At 38.5% G+C, this 20,880-nt stretch overlaps 1 protein-coding gene across 2 annotated transcripts in view; it reads right to left on the bottom strand.

The window, feature by feature from the left end:
• SPEN (spen family transcriptional repressor) overlaps positions 1-20,880 on the bottom strand; it is a 101,461-nt gene that overhangs the window by 21,643 nt on the left and 58,938 nt on the right. For both annotated transcript variants that reach the window (XM_086715775.1, XM_086715773.1), the window contains 3 exons: positions 6,423-6,583; positions 5,570-5,770; positions 1,811-1,962 (listed from right to left, as the gene is read on the bottom strand). In XM_086715775.1, the coding sequence (XP_086571901.1) occupies positions 1,811-1,962; positions 5,570-5,770; positions 6,423-6,583 (514 nt within the window). The remainder of the gene's footprint in view (positions 1-1,810; positions 1,963-5,569; positions 5,771-6,422; positions 6,584-20,880) is intronic.

The following is a 20,880-nucleotide window of genomic DNA, read 5'->3' as shown; positions in this document are numbered from 1 at the left end:
CAATATTTAAGCCTTTTTAAGGGTCATAAGCCAATAATCAAAAGCTGAAACAGAGCAAAATGAATAATGCATTTGAAGAGCAGTTTGAGGAATCCTTAAAAAAAGCAGTAGTTTATACTTAAAATAGTTCTTTTTTTTTTTCTTTTAAATAGGCTTCACCCCCAGCGAGAAGCCCAATGCAGGGCTTGAGCTCACAACCCTGAGATCAAGACCTGAGCTGAGGTTCAGTGTCGGACACTCAATGGCATAAGCCACCCAGGCACCCCTATACTCAAAACAGTTCTAAGTAATGGTAAATAGGAGCTGAGTTTCACCAAAATGTAGAACGCAACAATCCAGAATAACTCCATGTAAGAGAAATGGTCTCCAAAGAATATTGGTGGGTAGGCTCACTACAAGGGTTCTTCTAGCTACAGCATAATCTATCAATAAGCAGCAGACCATTTCCCCTAAGTTTGTGTGTCATTAAAATAGTTACCCTCGTGAGCAATTGCAAACATGGAATAATGGTTTTCAAACAGAATAGGACATGGCCACTTATTAAGCATGGATCTTAAACACTAGAATCACTCCATTTGTAGCAACCCTGCTGATGAAAATGTATCTATGTACACAAATACAATTTCTTACACTCCTCCAAAATTCAAAGTAGCAGCCACATTCAAATAAAAGTATATCTGAAAGTTTTATCAACTCATAGACTCATAAATGCTAAGCAGAAAAATAAATAAAACTTTTCTGTCACAGAAAAGGCTGGAGCCCAGGTAGGTAAGTGAACTCATCTAAGTAGGCAGTACGGCTGGAATTAGGGTGTGTGATAAAAGAACTTAAAATAATTGAAATTCAAGAAAGGAAAATGAATGTTTTGCTGTTTCTCTAAATATATAGCTTGTTTTTTCTTACTTTGTACCAACCATTTCTATCTCTTGCTCCTAGTCCCTTTGAGGTTTAGGTCAACTACAAGCACAAATATTTTATTCACTAGATTGTAACATTTAAAAAAAGTAAGAATTTTTACTTTCAACCTTAGTGTATAAATAAGGATGAATAGACGGACAGACACATACACACCTGAAAGGTTAACAGTAACTGTTCTTACCCAGCACGTTTTTTTACTCTCTAAAGTCCAAATATACACAACAATTTTCTTGCTGTTACTAATACAAAGTCTAGGAAAGACAGAAGTAATTTCCCTATTTTTTTCAAACACAAAACAAAATAGTATATATATCCCAAGGGTACAAAGCTGTAACCAAACTATTTTCACTATAAAGTGACTCAAGTTTTGAGTCATGAGGAACAGAAAAACCCTTCGAATTCCTAAATTTAATGACTTGCAAAATATAAAAAGTGATTCTAATTAAAATTTCAAAACAGAACTGAGCTTCCAGCATGACATCCACATTCCAGTAAATCCCCAAGGTACTTCTGATGTGAATTGTGATAACACAAGACTCCTATACTAAGTTGCTGCTTCTTTCTTACAGACTTATTTTCCTTCCCACCCACAGGACTAGATATGGCTTTAAACAGTACTCGATGGACAAAGAAAATAAGAAAAATGGATAGAAAAATACATATATATAAATAAAACAAAGACAAATACCTATTATATAGTTTTATATACACACATAAAACAGTCCCCCAAGGAGTTTTGCCAGACCATCTTTTAGCAGGAGTTAAAAACACAGGGCAAATGAGAAAAGTATTTGTTACACCATCTAAATATCTTTCCAAATATAATCTTGTACTATGCTTTATGTTTTATGACAAAGATCTAAAACTTTTTACTGTAAAAAAAACAACATACCACAATTTCTCCGAAGCGCTGGAAGATGTTGCGAAGGTCATGATAAGTAGTGGTTTTTTCAAGGTTGCCAATAAAGAGGGTTCTTGTTGCTTTGGGGTGAAATTCATCTATCCTTTCATCCAAAGGACGAAATTCATTTTCACTTTCCGTTTCTGTTAAGTGGGATGGGGGCAGAGTAAAAAGAGAAGAGGGTTGTTTTTTTTTTTTTTTTCTTTTTCTTTTTTAGGTAATCTCTATACCCAATGTAGGGTTCAAACTCACAACACCAAGATCAAAAGTCACATGCCCTACAGACTAAGCCAGCCAGGCACCCCAAAACAGAAGAATGTTTTAATGTATATTTAGATATCACAGGAAAATCTACACTTAAGAAGCTAAATCTCTGAAATATTGGGTATGAATACTCATACAATCTGGAAAAGGTATATACAGCTTCAGAAATAGCTGCCTTTTGCTTAACTCCAAAGGCTAAAGAAACTTGTCAAAAAAACTTAGGGGTAAGTAACACTTTCTTTGATCTTCAAAACAGAAAAGTGGACTGAATTTCAGTCCGCTAAGTTCATTTGTTTTAAAAATAATCACTAACACAGAAATAGATTTTAAACCCCAGCAAAAACAGCAATTACTTAAGCCTAATCTTAGGTTCCAAAAATTCTGCAGCAGGCTCTCAATGGAAAGTATAAAACTACAATCTGAAACACACGTAAAACTCAACTGAAAACAGGCCAGCTTCATTACTTAATTTGCTTTTCAGCATTTTATAAAATATTTAGCATTTTGCATCTCTGTTAATTGACAGAGCCCAACCATCTAAATGTAGCGATTTTTGGATACAAGAAGAGTAATTGTATGCAAACTGACTGGAGCAGTACTTCTGAAACTGCTGCCACATGGGCCCCAATGACACACACAGGGAGACCACACGCCACTCCTAAGGTTTCTATTTCTTATGATTAAAGCCCTGGTTTAGTGTCTAGTTCAAGCACAACTTTTCTCTAAAGCTCCATTTTAAACACGGTCCAGCGCAGAATATTCAATGTTTTGTTGATAATAACTATACACAGCCTATTGTGTTCTCTTTTTTTAATGTAAAACAAAGCCACACAAAAAAGTTAACAATTAACTGACTGAAACAAACTGTTTAGAGACAGGCACTAAATATTACTGATGTCACCAACAACACTGATACTGAAAAGATTCAACTTCTGAGCTGCTCAACTTCTGAGCTGCTGAGTGAATTCAGACAGAACACACCTCACTCCTGATTCCAGTCTGACTGCTCTAATGGCAGCTCAGCTTAATCTTACTGGTGTCATCAAAGAATATGTACTTTCAGAGACTCAAGTGGACCCAGAAACTGCCAGGGTTCCTGTACCTGTCTCCATACTGTATTTTGATCATATCTCCCAGGGGAGATCTCATTTCAAGATCAACTAGGTCTTCTTGAAACTAATAGAGGGCACATATTTAGGAATATTGCATTTAAAAAGGGAGAAAAAATGAAAAAGAAAAGAAAAAATAATTCAGACACATCTTAAGGTTTATACTCCAAAAGGGAGAATCAGAAAGATAGAACATAATTTGCAACCATTAAAATCGTATGTACTGGCTTCATTTCCACCAAATAAATAGCTCAATAAAAATTTCAAAATCAGAAATTCAGTTTAACAAAGATTTTTAAAAAGTGTATTTTCCACATGTAATCTATTTAACCTTCATGACCAGTTCAGGTCTTAATGCCTGCATGTCAATGTAAAAAAACTTTTATCTTCGCAATTTCATGTTTAAGGGATTGTAATGATCTATCTGCATAGAACTAAGAAAGCACAATCTTAGAAGCCACCTGGGGTCTATATGCAAAGTTGGGCTTCTTGGATTTGGATCTTTCTAACAAGAGGTCCCTGACCTAAGGAAGCAATCAGCTCCATACATTTCAGTACAAAACATTTTATGACTTAACCATCCAACAACAATTCCAACCAAGTCTCTATACTCGCATTCAACTGCTTTCAAATATCCCATTCGACAAGTGTTTCATGCTGTCCCACCTGGAAAAAGTACGTTCAAGCTTTCCTACGCCTCAACCAACCAAACTTCTCAAAATCTTCACTAGCAGGTGTGGTTAAAGCCCAGGTGCTAACTGATTAGGTAAAATGCATTTTTTACAGTGAAAATGACAAGCCAGCCCCACGACTTGGGAGATCTGAGGGCCATCTATTGTTAAAGGCCCTGAATTAGATCCCCGCTACTTAATAATTATATGTGGCTCTAACAACTTCCTACAATACGTTATATGACATTTTAAATATTATTCCTTAGGTCAATTGTGACCTGTTCTGAATGTGTTAAAGAAGAACTCCTGAGTTGTACTTAGCTCAGTATTAACTTAAGAGAGTACATCTCAAACTTGGAAGAGGAGGGAACATGAGGGCATTACCTATAATCCCTTTGAATTCTTGTGTTTATCATAAAATTATGCACGTTTTACAATCTTCCCTCTAGCAACTCTGTGCCTATTTTTTTTTAATTCTTTGTTAAACATTTATTTATTATTGAGAGACAGACACAGAGTGTGAGTGGGGGAGGGGGAGAGAGAGGGGAAGACACAGAATCTGAAGTAGGCTCTGGGCTCCGAGCTGTTAGCACAGAGCCCGACACGGGGCTCGAACTCACGAACTGTGAGATCATGCCCTGAGCCTAACCAACTGAGCCACCCAGGTGCCCCCGTGCCTGTTTTAATACATACAAATAACATTTACACAATCTTACCAGGGAAATTCTATTTTTTCCCTCTTAACTGTCAAAACAATGAATATTGTAAGATAATAGGCTATGTTTGCCCTAAAATTCCATTCAAAGTTTTAGGTGTGTGTTTTTGTTTTGTTTTAAAATAAAGCTCTACAGCCAATATGGGACTTGAACGCACAACCCTGAGATCAAGAGTCACATATTCTACCAACTGAGCCAGCACCCCTCAAAGTCTTAGTCTTAAAGTTGGTCTCAGCTACATAATGTGACTGCCTAATTTAAACATTTCTCCACAAATTTACTTACAAGCTGCCTTAAACTGGAAGGTTCCCAAACTTGAATATGTGAATTCTGAACCATTAGGCTGGGACAAGGTGAAAGGTCTGCACTATAGGTGGTTCTGAAACAGGATAAACACTGACCCGAGCCATGCCTGAGAAGACTTCCTGCCTTACAACAGGTCTTACAGGTAGATTCAAACTAATAAAATGTCCCCTTGAAACTCTCAATGGGTCACACTCTTAAGATTTAGTCCTGCTTTTCTTTGTCACTAAGCTTTCAAGGTCATGGAAACTAGGACAACAGATCTAATTTGTGCTGGGCATAACAGAAATAAAAGCAGTCTAACTAGTCCCTCTGATCAATGTAGCAAGTCGTCTGTTTCTTAATTCAGGGTAACTCTGATGTCATTCTCCAAAGAACTATCTCCTTATCTCATTCAATTCAATCCTTTTGGGAAGACAGGACTCAACAAAGGGCCAAATTGTGCCTTTCAGCCTCTTAGAAGTCAGCATTTCTCCCTTAAAGAAACAGAACAATTTTCACCCTCCCTAACCAAAACAACATAATTTTATTAACTTGAAAAACAAATATAACCAGTCTTTAAAACAGAAGACATTGGAAGTATGTCAACAAATAAAGTTGGAATAGTGTCCCAATTCAGGGTAAGATGTGACCTTTTCATAAGGTGAAATATAAATCTTACTAAAAATTAGCCTCCTTGTCTCTTACCTGGCCCTATCCATGCTGTTACTTCAATCTGCATGCCAAAGAAAAGTTTTCCTTTTGATGCAGTCAATGCTTTTTCTTGGTCCTCTTGCTGCCGAAAGAATACCAAACCATACCTCTCTTCTGAAGTTCCATGGATCTGCACTGACGTCACCTTTCCAAATTTCTTAAATTCATGGAAAAGGCCATCTTTAAGGCTTGTATCTAAATCCCCACCCAAAAAAACAAGGTGCTTATTTTTCTAGTTCAGTTACAATTCAATTAAAACAAGCTACAAAATCTCTGGCTTGATTTTTGACCTAAGTTTTGTTAGCATATGAACCTTTTAAATAAAATAACTAAAATGGTATTCATAATTTTCCTCATTTAAAATGTTAATATTTTGAAATGGGTTTCCTATCATAGTTTTATATCCAAAATTATTTCAGATAACACAGGACTCCAGGCCAATATAATAAAATTAACTGAAAATAGCATTTCTATAATTCACATCAAATTTCCCCTAATATCAAAATACTTAATCCAGTAAGTATATTTACTAAAAACTAAACGTGTTTTCTTCATATAACACTCACGACACAATCTTTGTATATGTATATACAATGGGCACAATAACGTATATATGTACATATATATGTGATATAGTAAATACAAATAACATGCAAGCTTCATACATGTAACAACCTAGAAACTACATACAGTTATGATAATCCCTTGCTTTTCTTTACGTGGCATTTAAATAGTAATGAACCACAAAAAAGAAAGCCTGCTGTCACTACAAGACAGAATTTAAGTTGCCCAGCCTCATATTCCCCAACAGTAGCAGAGAGGAAAGTACAGTAACCCAAAACTTTACCTGTAGAGCGTACTGGGAGATTCTGAACCTTGATTCCAAAACTTTTACGCGGCTCATCTTTCTCCAGGGATGAAAGCAACTGGGAAGTGGGTGCTGGGACTGCTGCAGATTGAACTGATCGGGCTGGAGAGTCATCACTTGAACTACTGCTGGAGTCAGTGCTGCAGAAGGGCAAAAAAAAAGACAAACAGAAAATGAATACATATAAAATTTCTGAAAAATCAACAAGTGGCAATAATTACAAGCAACAATCTACATTTTAGGTCTGGGATTTCTGGACACCCTCCCCTCTCTCCACACTCTATTTCACACCCCCCCTTGGAAGGCAGAACAAACACTGGCCTGAGACTGTGGAAGCAAAAGTAACAATCTTCTACCACCACAGTCCCCCAAAAGACAAATGTTGTATTCTGTGCAAAATGTGAACAACGTTTTCCAAATGAAGTTAAGCCTGTAAATGCAGTTCACTTAAAGGTGGTAATAAAAGAACAGTGAATTGGGATGCCTGGGTGACTCAGTCCACCTAGTGGTTGAGGGTCTGACTCTTGGACAGGGGCTCAGGTCATGATCCCAGGGTTGTGGGATGAAGCCCTGCGTTGGGCTCCATGTGGAGCCTGCTTGAGATTCTCTCTCTCGCCCTCTTTCCCTTTACCCCTCTCCCCCCGATAGTGCTCTCTCCAAAAGGGAGGAAGGGAGAAGGAAGAAAGAAAAAAATTCTTTTTTTTTCTTTTTTAAAACCATGGTGAATATATGGGTTTTGGATTCAGAGACTGCAATTCAAATCCTGACTTAGATGTAGAGCACATATCCTTGGACAAGTAACTTCACCTCTTGCTAAGCCTTAGTTTCCACATCTGCAAAATGGAAATAATAGAAGTACCTATCTTGCAGGGTTATGAAGTAAAATAACCTACAGATTTACTGAGTTTCTACTCTGACAGCAATCAACAAGCAAAGTGGCACTGCTGTTACTACCGTCGTCACTACTACCGCTGCTGCTACTGCCACCACCGCCATCTCAGGGACATCTTAATTTTGAAGAAAACAAAAACATCCAAAATAATTTCCTAGGTTTTTAATTTTTAAATATTTGAGGGACTAATGAAATACTACGTAAATTACTTGAGTCTTGTTGGTTTAAGCTCTTTTCTCTGTAAGAAATGTGAGAAATGAGTCAATGAAACTGAATTTATTACTCTTCAGTTTGATACAATCCTCAAAGGGGGAGACAGTTGAAAGACAAGGAGAAAACATTACCACATTCAGATTAAGAGAGAGAGATACCGAAACAAATTTATGATGTCTGAGATCTGTATGAATAATAGGAAAGTCTCTTTTTAGCACCAGACGAGCAAAGACTGCCATGGTTTTGTTCTAACATCTCAAATATATTAATAAAAAAGCTATTTACAGGGTCTGCTATTTAAAGGTTTCTGAAATTTTGCTTCACACTCTTCCCCTCCCTACTGTGGAAGCCTTATCTTTTAAGCAAATAACTCTGGTGGGAGGGGGGTGGTTAATCCACCTCGAACACACTAGAGGGAAGACCTGATAGTTTTTGTCATTTGGGCTAAAACTGCAGCTCTCACAGCCAATACAATCTGTAAACCAGCCAGATAAGTAAATCCAACCAAGGAACTAAGGCAAATTTGCCTTTGCTTTTTTAAAAATTAAGAAATGCTGTAAGAAAACAGAGTACTATTAACTAAGAACATACACAACATTTTTACTTAGCTCTCACGTGCTAAGGCAAAAATGAAAGCTTGATAAGGTTATCAGAGCACCCGTAAGTTTGAAACAGAAATAAACCAAAGCCAGTAAGATCCAAAAGGACATATCTGAGTTATAAAATATTAACTACTAGGGATAGAAGTCTCAAGACAGAACCGCAGATTGTCACAGCCAGGCCTCCTATACATGACTAGGCTTCAGTTTTCCCTATAAAAATAATTTCTTTCCTAGATCATTCAGTAAAAGCAGGGCTACTAGCACCAAGTGATGTTCATTCAAATTAAGGGTTAATAAAAGTAATCTTCTATTTTTAGCACAGAAGGGAAAAAATGCTTGTTTTATGTATTAAGTACTCCAAGTAATACAAGATTACTGACTAGGCCACCATTTGATTACAGTATAGAATATGTTATGACTTATCAACTTAATTCCAATGAATCACAAAAAAAACCATTAAGGAAAATAATTACAATTCTACTGATATTATAAACACCAAAAATTCCTTAGCAACAGTGGGTAAACAAATATGGGTAAGAGTAGAATTTCTGCCATTGAAACAATCATGAGGCAACAAAAACCAAGTTCTAGATAAGTCTGTGTTATAAAAATGGAAAACAAGGTGACCAATGGGAACAATGACTTTAAAGTACAAAATAATGATAGAAATTAGATTTGTCATAAATGCCATCGCAATTTTGGTGAATTCCCTGCTACCACACTAATTTTGAAACAAGATGTAGAATTTAACTGGCAGAATTATCTGCTGACCAATTTGAAGTGGTAACTACAAAAGGGAAAGGTTTTTAAAGCTTTACAAAACCTTACAAAATGATAAAATGATTCAACTTTTGAGTTCACATTTCAATATGCTAACCTAATCTGCCATGTGCATTTCCAGTGTGGTCTGTTAAATGTACGATGGATTTTAAGATCATGAATCAAAATGGGGGCACAAATTTAGACCCTCAAATATTTTTCAGTTCTACTAAATTGACAGAAGGCCCAAATGCCCAGAAGCCTGTGTCATTTTTAAAAATTTTTTTTTAATGTTTTATTTTATTTTTGAGAGAGAGAGAGAGAGAGACAGAGCATGAGAGGGGGCGAGACAGAGACAGAGAGGGAGACACAGAATCTGAAGCAGGCTCCAGGCTCCGAGCTGTCAGCACAGAGCCTGATGTGGGGCCCAACATGGGGCCTGAACTCGGGAATGGTGAGATCATGACCTGAGCCAAAGTCAGATGCTCAACCGAGCCACCCAGATGCCCCAAAGCTGTGTTGTTTTTAATTTTTAGAAAATTCTTATTTTCATAATTTTGCTAAAACTAAAGAATCACCAGGGCCCTGGGGGGCTCAGTCGGTTAAGCATCTGACTTCAGCTCAGGTCATGTCTCAGAGTTTGTGGGTTTGAGGCCCATGTTGGGCTCTGCACTGACAGCAAGGTGCCTGCTTCGGATTCTCTGTCTTCCTCTCTCTCGGCCTCTCCCCCACTCACACTCTCTCAAAAATAAATAAATAAATAAACATTAAAAAAACAAAAAACAAAACTGAAGAATCACAACGTTCACCAAAGCTTTCTTGAAAGCCAAAAGTAGTTAGTCAGAATCTATTCCAATCTAAATGGTCTTAAAGTAGTAGTGATATTATCAGCTAAGTTTTAAGAAAGTGAATTTTAAATTCATAAAGCCACATCAATATTACATTTTCAACATGAATATTACATTTTCAACATCAATATTAAATTTTTTAATGTTTATTTATTTTTGACAGACTGTGAGCAAGGAAGGGGCAGAGAGAGGAGTGGGGGACAGAGGGTCCAAAGCAGGCTCCATGCTGACAGTAGTGAGCCTGATGTGGAGCTCAAAGTCACAAATTGTGGATCATGAAGTTGGATGCTCAACAGCTGAGCCACCGAGGTGCCCTCAACATTAATATTACAATTCAACATCTAAATGGTAGAACTGGGGAAAAAAAATAACCCACAGTTTAAAAGAAATCTAGTTACACTGTTCTTAAACACCTAAGACAAGTAGGCTAAATTACTTCTTACATGTGCGCAGAATTTTTCACTAAGATTACTAAGAAAACTAAGAAGTAGATCTAAAAATTTCCACAATGAAGAAATACAACAAACAACTAGTTACTTGACAATTCTTTTTTTTAATGGTAAGTATCTTTATAGGAACCATGTTTTACCAATAAAAGGGAAAATAAAATGCAAAAATTACAAAAGGCAATTTATCAGGAAACAGATAAAAAGAAATGAACATAAAGGTGTACTAAAGGGCACCTGAGCTGGCAATGCAGTTGTACGAGCAATGATTAGGAGTACATGAAAGCAGGTGGCCTACCAACACAACTATATGGAAGATACTGGTTAGTGCCCAGGTAAGAACCTGTGACAGGGTGCCCTATCCTTTGCATGGAGGCCACCGCTTGAGGAGAAGCCCACCTTCCTGAGCCCTGCTGGAACCCTGCTGCCTCCCTCCAACTGCCTCACCCAGCTGGACCAGCTCTGCTCCAGTGCAGGTATCCACATCAGTGAACCATTCCCCTGTGTGGGGAGTGGCACCTACAGCTCTAGAATCCCCATCTCACAGGTCTCTCCTTGCTGTGTCTACAGGGCCTAGGCTTCCAGGGAAGTGGATAAGGCCCTCTGGCTGAGGCAGTAGCTCAGGAACCTCGATATAACATTAAGAGAACAGAATCTGGAATGCCAGGATTCATTAACCCCAAATTACAGTGTCCAATAATCAACTATCCCTATTCCTACAGCCATTTTATACACAGAAATACAGTGAACACTTGACTCTTAACACTGAAAATGTCAAGGCACTGGCTATACTATTTATAAAATGACTCAGGGCTAAATTTGCTCATACACAAGAGTAGCATCTAATGACAGACATCAACATCTGTATCGCTGTATTTGTAAACACTTGATTATTATAAATATTTACTTATGTTGGTTTTGTTTTTTTTAATTTGGGGGAGGGAGAGAGAGAAAAAGAGAGAGAGAGAGAGAGAGAGAGAGAGAGAGAGAGAGAGAGAGAATGCAAACAGGGAAAAAGGGCAGAGGGACAGAATCTCATGCAGGCTCCACGCTCGAGGTGGGGCTCAACATCACGAGCTAAGCCGAAATCAAGGGTTGGACACTCTACCTACTAAGCCACCCAGGCACCCCTATGTTGGCTTTTTGAAAGCTCAAAGATTAAAAAACATTTAACCAAGTTAAGAAACAAAAATCTGGCATAAATGGAAAAAGGAGCAATTAAAGCAACTAGAAAACTCTGCAATTAAAACAGTTAAGAGGGTCTATTTGTTAAATGCAGATATAATCTCAAGTGCAATTTTCCAACCACCTCTCTTCTATCAGAAAGCTAATAATTTTCTCTCTACATAATATACAAGCTTGAATCAGTAAGGAAAAAGATGCAAAAATGCAGCTTTTCCATCAGGCTTTGGCAATTCAAAACGTGCCCACTGTCCTCATGCTTCCATGAAATGAAGGGGAAAATCATATAATTTCTTACTTAAATGGGATGTGTTACCACACCAGGTAATAACCCCTCTGTATCCGATGTCTCATAGGTCCAAATGTTCAAGATAATCATGGTTTTTTAGTGCAGCAGTTCTTTCAATGGGGGTCCCAGTATCCTTTCAGGGGGTCTGTGAGGTCCTCCTTACTTCAATTACACATCTGTGTGAGGCCAGATCTTCATATACTTCACACACAAATTATAATAACAGTCTGAATACAGAGTAGTTATGAGAATCTATCTACTTAAACCAGACTTTAAAGAGATTAGCAAAGATAAATAAAAAAACACCAGTCATCTCACTATTTTTGGTTTTAAAAAATAGTTGTATCACACCAGCTGAAGCTCTAAAATTGGCTAGGGAAGTTCCTCCCCAGAAGCAGACATCATCTTGAGGTGAACAGCTCCCCTAGGATCAGGGATGAAGATCTTCATCTTCAACATGAAACCTTTATTCCTTTTGCCTTTTCTTGCTTTTTGCTTTTCTTTTGCTTTTGACCCTACTTGCCTTTTCTCTGTTAATGCACAGGAAGACAATGTTCCTTAACTCTGGCGATTGTCACTAAATCTACCACTAAAGCCACAAAACTGCACAATAAAAGTCCTCAGAATTTCTTCCTAAGGCGGTTTGAGATAACAGAAGTGCTTTAGATTACTTACGGGCTGAACAGTGTACCACAGCAAAGTACCACACAGGTACTTTTGGCTTGTACCTGGATCAACACCTCTGGTATCACAGCACATATCAGAAATTAACAAACAGGCCACCTAGCTAAAACAGGCTGATGCCCTTCCAGGTACATTCTTTAATTTATTTGACTTCAACTGGTTTGGCTCATAGGGTCCTAAGGAGCATATTTCAATCTTTGGCATTATACAACTGACAGTCATTATTGCTGTCACCCTAATGGGCTATATATATTCTCTCAAGGGTCTTAAATTCATGTTTATAGCCATCAGCAGCACATCAGATGGTCTCACCAGGCTTGGAGAAACAGGAATGAGATGCAACACCAAAATGAACAGCAAAAACAATTCTTTCATGGACTTGACTTCACAACCTATGGGTTTTAGTGAGAGTGGCATTAATACTAAATTTTTAGTTCCACTCTCACTTATTAGAGGATGACCAAAAGTGGGGGGTGGGGAGGGGAGTTGTTAAATTAATTAAAGAAGGAGGCCATTAGACTGAGGTGGTTCTAATACCTTAAACAGGCTATGTAAGCAAACCAAAACCTAAGCCTGTATATGCCTCAAGGTTAAGAAATCAAATACAAAGACAGCCCATCACAAACAGACAAGGAAGCTTTTCCAAATAAGGCAAATGCAAAGATATAACTGATCAAATGATTTCCTTGCTTTGCTTCCACACCTTTTCTCTATTAAAAGCCTTATCCTACCTCCTGTTGGTGGAGCAATCCTAACCACTTCTGGTTTGGCACTGACCAATTTAAACTGATTTTTGCTCAAATTACTAAGAGAGAGTGAGAAAGTCATATCAAATGAAATAAAAAACAAGTTTCAAATTAAAAGTCTTAATTTCGAATATGGCAAATGTCAATAAATACTACAATAAACAAAAGATAATACTTTCAGAATATAGAAGGATCCTGAGCCCAGGAAGTAAAACAAAACAAAAACAAAAAACAAAAAAGCCACTAGTTTAATAGGCAGTCTGATGTGATCCCAATTCCATTTTCAACTCTACCACTTCTAATGTACCTAGTTAACCTCAGTATTATAACTCTGCTTTTTATAAGAAAGGGGAAAGAAATACTCAACTGTGTGGTCTAGAGTAAGATACCTCTTTTTGTCTCTCTCAGCTTTAATTTAGCTAGTGAGTTACCAGATCTCATGGCCTTCAAAGGTCCTGCTAACTAGGGGTCTATGCTACACCACCTACCTCCAGCCACTCATCTCTGATAGCTCCCAAATACCTATAGCATAAAGTCCACACTCTTTAACAAGGGAGAGAGGATCCTTTACAACTTGGACCCAAACTAATTTTCTGACTGATCCTTCTCACTCCCTTGTCTTGACCCTCTTACCCCACCCACTAATCATCTATCCATATAAGAGCAATGTATCAGGGGAGACCTGGATGGCTCAGTCGGTAGAGCATGCAACTCTCTGGGGTTGTGAGTTTGAGCCTCAAGCTGGGTGTAGAGATTACTCAAAAACAAAATCTTAAAAAAAAAAAAAAAAAAAAGGGGGCAATATATCAGTTTCTAGTCATGGGTATCTTTTTTTTTTCTTATTAGACATTAACTCATTGGTTAGATTACTTCCTCTCTACTCCTTAATTTTCTTGTAATGTAAACGGTGATACTTGTGAAGGTTGTGGTAAGGGTTTAACAAGTTAATGATTATAAAAGGCATAAGCACTATGCCTAGCATACAGCAAGCACATAAGAGCTATTGCCCATACCATTCCTATTGAAGGCACTTATATTTTTTAATTTTCTTTCTTTTTTTTTGTTTTTTTGAGAGACAGAGAGTGTGAGCAGGGGAGAGGGGCAAAGGGAGAGAGAGAATCTTAAGAAGGCTCCGAGAGAATCTTAAGAAGGCTCCACGCTCAGCTTGAAGCCCAAGGCAGGGCTTGATCCCACGACCCTGTGATTGTGACCTGACCCAAAATCAACAGTGGGATGTTCAATCAACTGAGTCACTCAGGCGCCCCTTGAAGACACCTTCCTGTCCCTCCTTGCCTGCCCTGCCTTCAAGAATCAGCTCCAATGTTAACTGTCTTCTCTGTAGCTGTTCCTGACATCCCGCTCCACCCCACTACATTCACTGGTTTCTTACTTTTACTATAACGTCTACCTCAAACTTCACTCTATATTGTAGCTACTCATTTTTGAAAGACCAATAATGAATTCATCTTTGCAAGCACAGAACCTAGTATGGTGCCCGATACGTAATGGATGTGCCTGTAAGAAATTACAGATTGGAATTGTGAAAATGAATGAAATTAATACCTAGGAAAGCACACCAAGCTCCATAAAATGAAGGTATTAACTAAACTCAGTATCAAAGAGTAAAATGAAATTTCTATTTTTTTAATTTGTAAAATTTTTTTACAGTTTATTTTGAGAGTGACTGAGCACAAGTGTGTGTGGGGGGGGAATATGAACATGAATGAAAATGAATGAGAATGAATCCCAATCAGGCTGCACACTATCAGTGCAGAGCCCAACATGGGGCTCAAATTCACAAACCGTGAGATCATGACCTAAGCTGAGACCATGAGTCAGATGCCTAACCTAACTGAGCTACCCAGGTGCCCCAAAATGAAATTTCTGATAAAATATTACTTTGGAGCAAATTCTACAAGGTTATTTCTTTCTTCTTTAATGTTTCACTGTCAGCTCAGAGCCTGGAGCCTGCTTCGGATTCTCTGTCTCCTTCTCTCTCTGCCCCTCCCCAACTTGTGCTCGGTCTCTCAAAAATAAATAAATGTAAAAAAAAAAAAAATTAAAAAAAAAGAATGGCTGTTCTAAGTTTCTAGAACTTTAATAATTTTTTTTAAATTTATGTATTTATTTTGAGAGAGCAAGAGTGGGGCAGGGGCAGAGAGAGAATCCCAAGCAGGCTCTGCACTGTTCAGCAGAGTGCACTGTCTGGACTGTTTGTTTTTGAGAGAGACAGACAGAGAGGAAGACACAGAATCTGAAGCAGGCTCCAGGCTCTGAGCTGATCAGCACAGAGCCCAACACAGGGCTTGAGCTCACAAACCGTGAGATCATGACCTGAGCTGAAGTCAGATGCTTAACCGACTGAGCCACCCAGGCGCCCCAGGTTCTAGAACTTTAAACACTAATAACCTGACTAAAAAATCACAGAGATCTATAAAAACAAAAACACTGCATGCATTTCATGCATCCTGTTACCTCGACCGTGGGACATTTTTGGTGGTCATAACTGTGGGTGGGGGTGAGGTTATTACCTTCCATCTCGTGCACAGAGGCCAAAGATGCTGTTAAACATTCTACAGTGCATAGGGGAGCCCCACGAAAAAGGATTATCCATGAGCAGTGAATAGTCCAACATTGAAAACCCCTGCCTTGGGGCGCCTGGGTGGCTCAGTCGGTTGAGCGTCCGACTTCGGCTCAGGTCACGATCTCACGGTCCGTGAGTTCGAGCCCCGCGTCGGGCTCTGGGCTGATGGCTCAGAGCCTGGAGCCTGCTTCCGATTCTGTGTCTCCCTCTCTCTCTGACCCTCCCCCGTTCATGCTCTGTCTCTGTCTCAAAAATAAATAAACGTTAAAAAAAAAAAAGAAAACCCCTGCCTACATTCTTTAACTACTTTCCCTTTTTTTGAAAACCCAACATGCTAATTTTATTTTATTTATTTTTTTTTTCAACGTTTATTTATTTTTGGGACAGAGAGAGACAGAGCATGAACGGGGGAGGGGCAGAGAGAGAGGGAGACACAGAATCGGAAACAGGCTCCAGGCTCTGAGCCATCAGCCCAGAGCCCGACGCGGGGCTCGAACTCACGGACTGCGAGATCGTGACCTGGCTGAAGTCGGACGCTTAACCGACTGCGCCACCCAGGCGCCCCCCAACATGCTAATTTTAAGCTCCAATTCAAACATGGGATCCTTTAAAGGAACTGTTCTTATGACTATTACCTCATAAAAATATTTGAATTCCAAAACTTACAGAAAAAAAAATGAAGAAAAAAAGGTCAATTTCTGAAAATTAGACTACTCAAGAAGCTGTCACTCAATTTTAGAAAACATGATAAAAAGAGAAACTGCTAAGAGCTTTTTACAATATGTGCTTCATGTCAATAACAGAGTCACAATTCTTGTAGAAAAACTGTTTTCACGTAAATAATGGGTGAAATATACAACACTGCATCCCATATTCTAGTGAGGTTTACATCAATGGAAAATATTCTGTTCATATTAAAATGGTTTCTTAGTTCAATAGCTTTCTTTACTCTCAACCTAGGGATTCAGGGTGGTGGTTTAGTATCACAATCAGATTTTTCCCCACCAAAGTACCATGTTCAGAAGAATTGGTAAAACTTCTATTTGAATAAAGAGCTTAATGGGGTATTTTGTCTTATAAACTTGAAGACATTTTATTTTTTTCAAGTTTATTTATTTGAGAGCTAGAGAGAGAGAGCAAGTGGGGGAGGAGCAGAGAGAGGGAAACAGAGAATCCCAAGCAGGGCTCGAGCTCAAGAACCGTGAGATCATAACCTGAGCCGAAACCAAGAGTTGGACACTACTAAGCGACCCAGGCGCCCAAGACATTTTACATTTGCCTTTATGGGGCTCCTGGGTGGCTCAGTCAGTTAAAACATCTAACTTCAACTAAGGTCATGATCTCACAGTTTGTGAGCTTGAGCCCCACATCAAGCTCTGTGCTGAGCTCAGAGCCTGGAGCCTGCTTCAGATTCTGTGTCTCCCTCTCTCTCTGGCCCTTCCCCACTCACACTGTCTGTCAAAAAAACAACAACAACAAACAAAACATTATGGAGATATCTATATGTATATCTCTAAATCTACAATGGAATACTATTCAGTCTTTAAAAAAGAAGCAAATCCTGCCATTTGTAATAACATTGGTGGGCCTAGAGGTCATTGTGCTGGGTGAAATAGGTCAGATAAAGACAAATACTGCATGGTATCACTTATGTGTGGAACTAAAGGAAAAAACCCATATAAACAGAGATGGTGGTTGCCAGGAGGGTGATGGAAGTGGAGAGAGGTTGGCAAAGAACACAAGCGTTCAGTTGTAAGATGAATAAGTTCTGAGGATCTGAAGTATAACCTGGTCACTATAGTATTGTGTAACTGAAACTTGCTGAGTAGAATGTAAGTGTTCTCACCAAAGGAAAAAAAAAAGAGAGAGAGAAGGTAAATATGTGAGGTGATGGATGTGTTAATTAAGTCAAGTCAAATGTGGGAATCCTTTCACAATGTACACATATATCAAATCACTTTATATACTTCAAATATACTACAACTTTATTTGTCACTTACAGCTCAATAAAGCTGAATAAGCACACATGTGAAAAAATAAACATTAAAAAAATAAAAAGTTTAAACTTGCCTTTAAAAATAGAACAGCAAAAAAAAAAAAAAAAAATCAGATGCAAAAATGGGCACCTTTGAACTTGAATAGACATTTCTCCAAAGAAGATACACAAATGGCCAAAAAGCACATGAAAAGATACTCAACACGACTAATCATTAGAGACATTCAAATCAAACCACAATGAGATACTACTTCACACTCATTAGGATGACTATTATAAAAAAAAAAAAACAATATAACTAGTGTTGACAAGGATGAAAAGAAATCAGAACCCTTATGCATTGCTGATGGGAAGGCAAAATGGTTACAGACACCATAAAAAAAAACAGTATGGCAGTTCCTCAAAAGTGCAATTAGCATATGATTCAGCAATTCTACTTCCGGGTATATAGCCAAAAGAACTGGAAACAAGCAGGTTTACTGCAGTGGTGAAATGGGACCTGTAACATTTTCTGCGAGGCTCATGAAGGAGAGTGGAAGTAACAAGACTTTTCAATATTAGAAACCAAGAATAGTAATTTTAGGTCATTTGCCAAAATATCAATCAATATACTACTTCCTACACTTTGACTTCTAGGGTCTAAAGTAAAAAAAAAAATTAGATCCCAAAGGTTACAAGTGGGGTATTTTTGAAGTATGACCGTATTCAAGTGGAGATCAAAGAAGCCCAACTGAAAGAACTGTGGAGTAACAGTGACAACTGGGGACTGAACCAAAGTTCTTTTTAAAAAGGGGCTGTTTTGGAGGTGCTTGGCTGGCTCAGTCAGTTCGAGCCCCACGATGGGTGCACAGATTACTTAAAAATAAAATCAGGGGTTAAAAAATAAAATAAAATAACATGACATGACATGACATGACATGACATGACATGACATGACATGACATGAAATGAAATCAGGGGTGCCTGGGTGGCTTAGTCAGTTTAGCGAACGACTCTTGATTTTGGCTCAGGTCATGATCCCAGGGTGGGATTGAGCCCTGTGTCAGGCTTTGCACTGAGCATCGAGTCTGCTTAAGACTCTCTCCCTCTCCCCCTCTCCCCTGCTCATGCGCTCTCTCTTTGAAATAAAACATATACATATATATAAAAAGTTTTTTAAAACTTAAAATCTTTCAAGGGCACCTGGCTGGTTCTGTTGAGAGAGCATGTAACTCTTGATCTTGAGGTCATGGGTTCGAGCCCCACGGCGGGTATAGAAATTACTTAAAAATAAAATCTTATAAATAAATAAATAAGCAATACGGCTGTTTTGAAGATTAGGATTTTGACTTTGGAGGAACTAAGGTGATTGGCAGTGGAAGGAATTACATGTAAAATTCCTTAAATAAGAACGGACTTAAAAAAAAAAGGATTGAAAACAGGGACTCCAAGAGATACTCGTACACACACATTCAGAGCATGTTTATTTTTTTTTTAACGTTTATTTTTCAGAGAGAGACTGCATGCACACAAGCAGAAGAGGGGCAGAGAGAGAGGGAGACAGAGAATTGGAGCAGGCTCCAAGCTGCCTGCACAGAGCCTGACAAAGGGCTGGAACCCACGAACCGTGACATTATGACCTGAGCCCAAGTTGAATGCTTAAGTGACAGACACCCACACACCCCATAGCATGTTTAACAGCCAAAAAGTAGAAGGAAGCAACCAAAGTGTCCATCAAAAGAGGACTGGTTAAACAAAGGATAATATCAATATAAAACTGAACACTATTCAGCCTTTGAAAGGGAGGAACTTGAATGCTCATAGTTAAAGACTAGACGGAAACTGTAACTCAAAAAAAGTTAACCTGAATGAACCTTGAGGACATTACGCTAAATGAAATTAGCCAGTCACAAAAGGACAAATCTTTTATGATTCCACTCCCAGAAGATATCAAACATAGTCACGTTCATAGAGACAGGAAGTAGAATGGTGGCTACCAGGGGCTGGGGGAGGGAGAATTAGAAACTGCTGAAGGGATATGGAGTTTCAGTTTGGAAAGATAAAAAGGTTATGGAGATGGATGGTGGTGATGGTTGCACAACAATGTAAATGTGCGCTGAAACTACACACTTAAAAATGGTTAAAATGGGTGGGAGGGACATGCCTGTCTCAGTCAGTAGAGCATGACACCCTTGATCTCGGGGTCACAAGTCCAAGCCCCAGGCTGGGTGTAGAGATAGAAATTACTTAAAAAAAAAAAAAAAAAAAAAAAAAAGTTAGATGGTAAATATTATGTTATTTTGCCACACACACATAACGACCTAAAAAGTAAAATACAAAGTGAACAGTTCTCTTTATGCCTTAGAAAAAGATGAGAGATTCCAAACCAGTAAATGAAACAGGATACCTGCTGCTTGCTGTCAATAAAGCTCTGCTAAATCAAAGGGTCTCACAACCTGGTTGATCCACGTAAAGTTCCTCAGAAATCATTTCAGAGGGATAAGTTAGCTCTAACTGGTGATTCTGCAACTACTGCAAAAGACATGGGGAAAGCACTATGCGCTCAACTGTATCAATGATAAATTAAGCTCTTTAGAACCAAAGGTAATGAAAAGTTGTCTAAATTCTTTAAATATAGGATACTTACTGAGAAAAACTATTGATACATTAAAAAATGGAATTGTAGGGGTGCCTGAGTGGGTCAGTCAGTTAAGCGTCCAACTCTTTATTTCAGCTCAAGTCATGATCCCAGGATTGTGGGATGGAGCCCCATGTCGGGCTCCATGCTGACCACAAAGCTTGCTTGGGATTCTCTCTCTCTCTCTGCCTCTGTCCCCCTCTCGCTCTCTAAAATAAAATAAAAAATAAAATTCTTAAAAAAAAAAAAAAAAAGTAAGTAAAATAAACTATTACTAAAAATCAGGTGACTTTACAAGGCCCTAAAATTCCCTAGTTAATTAAAAATTTTTAGATGATGGGGGTGCAGGGGCACCTGGGTGGCTCAGTCGGTTAAGCATCTGACTTCAGCTCAGGTCATGATCTCATGGTTAGTGAATTCGAGCCCTGCATCGGGCTCTGTGCTGACAGCTCGGAGCCTGGAGCCCGTTTTGGATTCTATGTTTCCCTCTCTCTGCCCCTCCCTTGCTTGCACTTTGTCTCTCTCTCAAAAATAAACAAACATTAAAAAACAGAAGACTAGCTTGTCTTGGGGGAAAAA

Source organism: Puma concolor, chromosome C1 (genome assembly GCF_028749965.1).
Source record: "Puma concolor isolate L17-30 chromosome C1, mPumCon1.1.hap2, whole genome shotgun sequence".
NCBI classification, from domain to species: domain Eukaryota; kingdom Metazoa; phylum Chordata; class Mammalia; order Carnivora; family Felidae; genus Puma; species Puma concolor.
The sequence above is the reverse complement of the archived record's forward strand: the minus strand, read 5'-3'. Positions and strand labels throughout refer to the sequence as shown.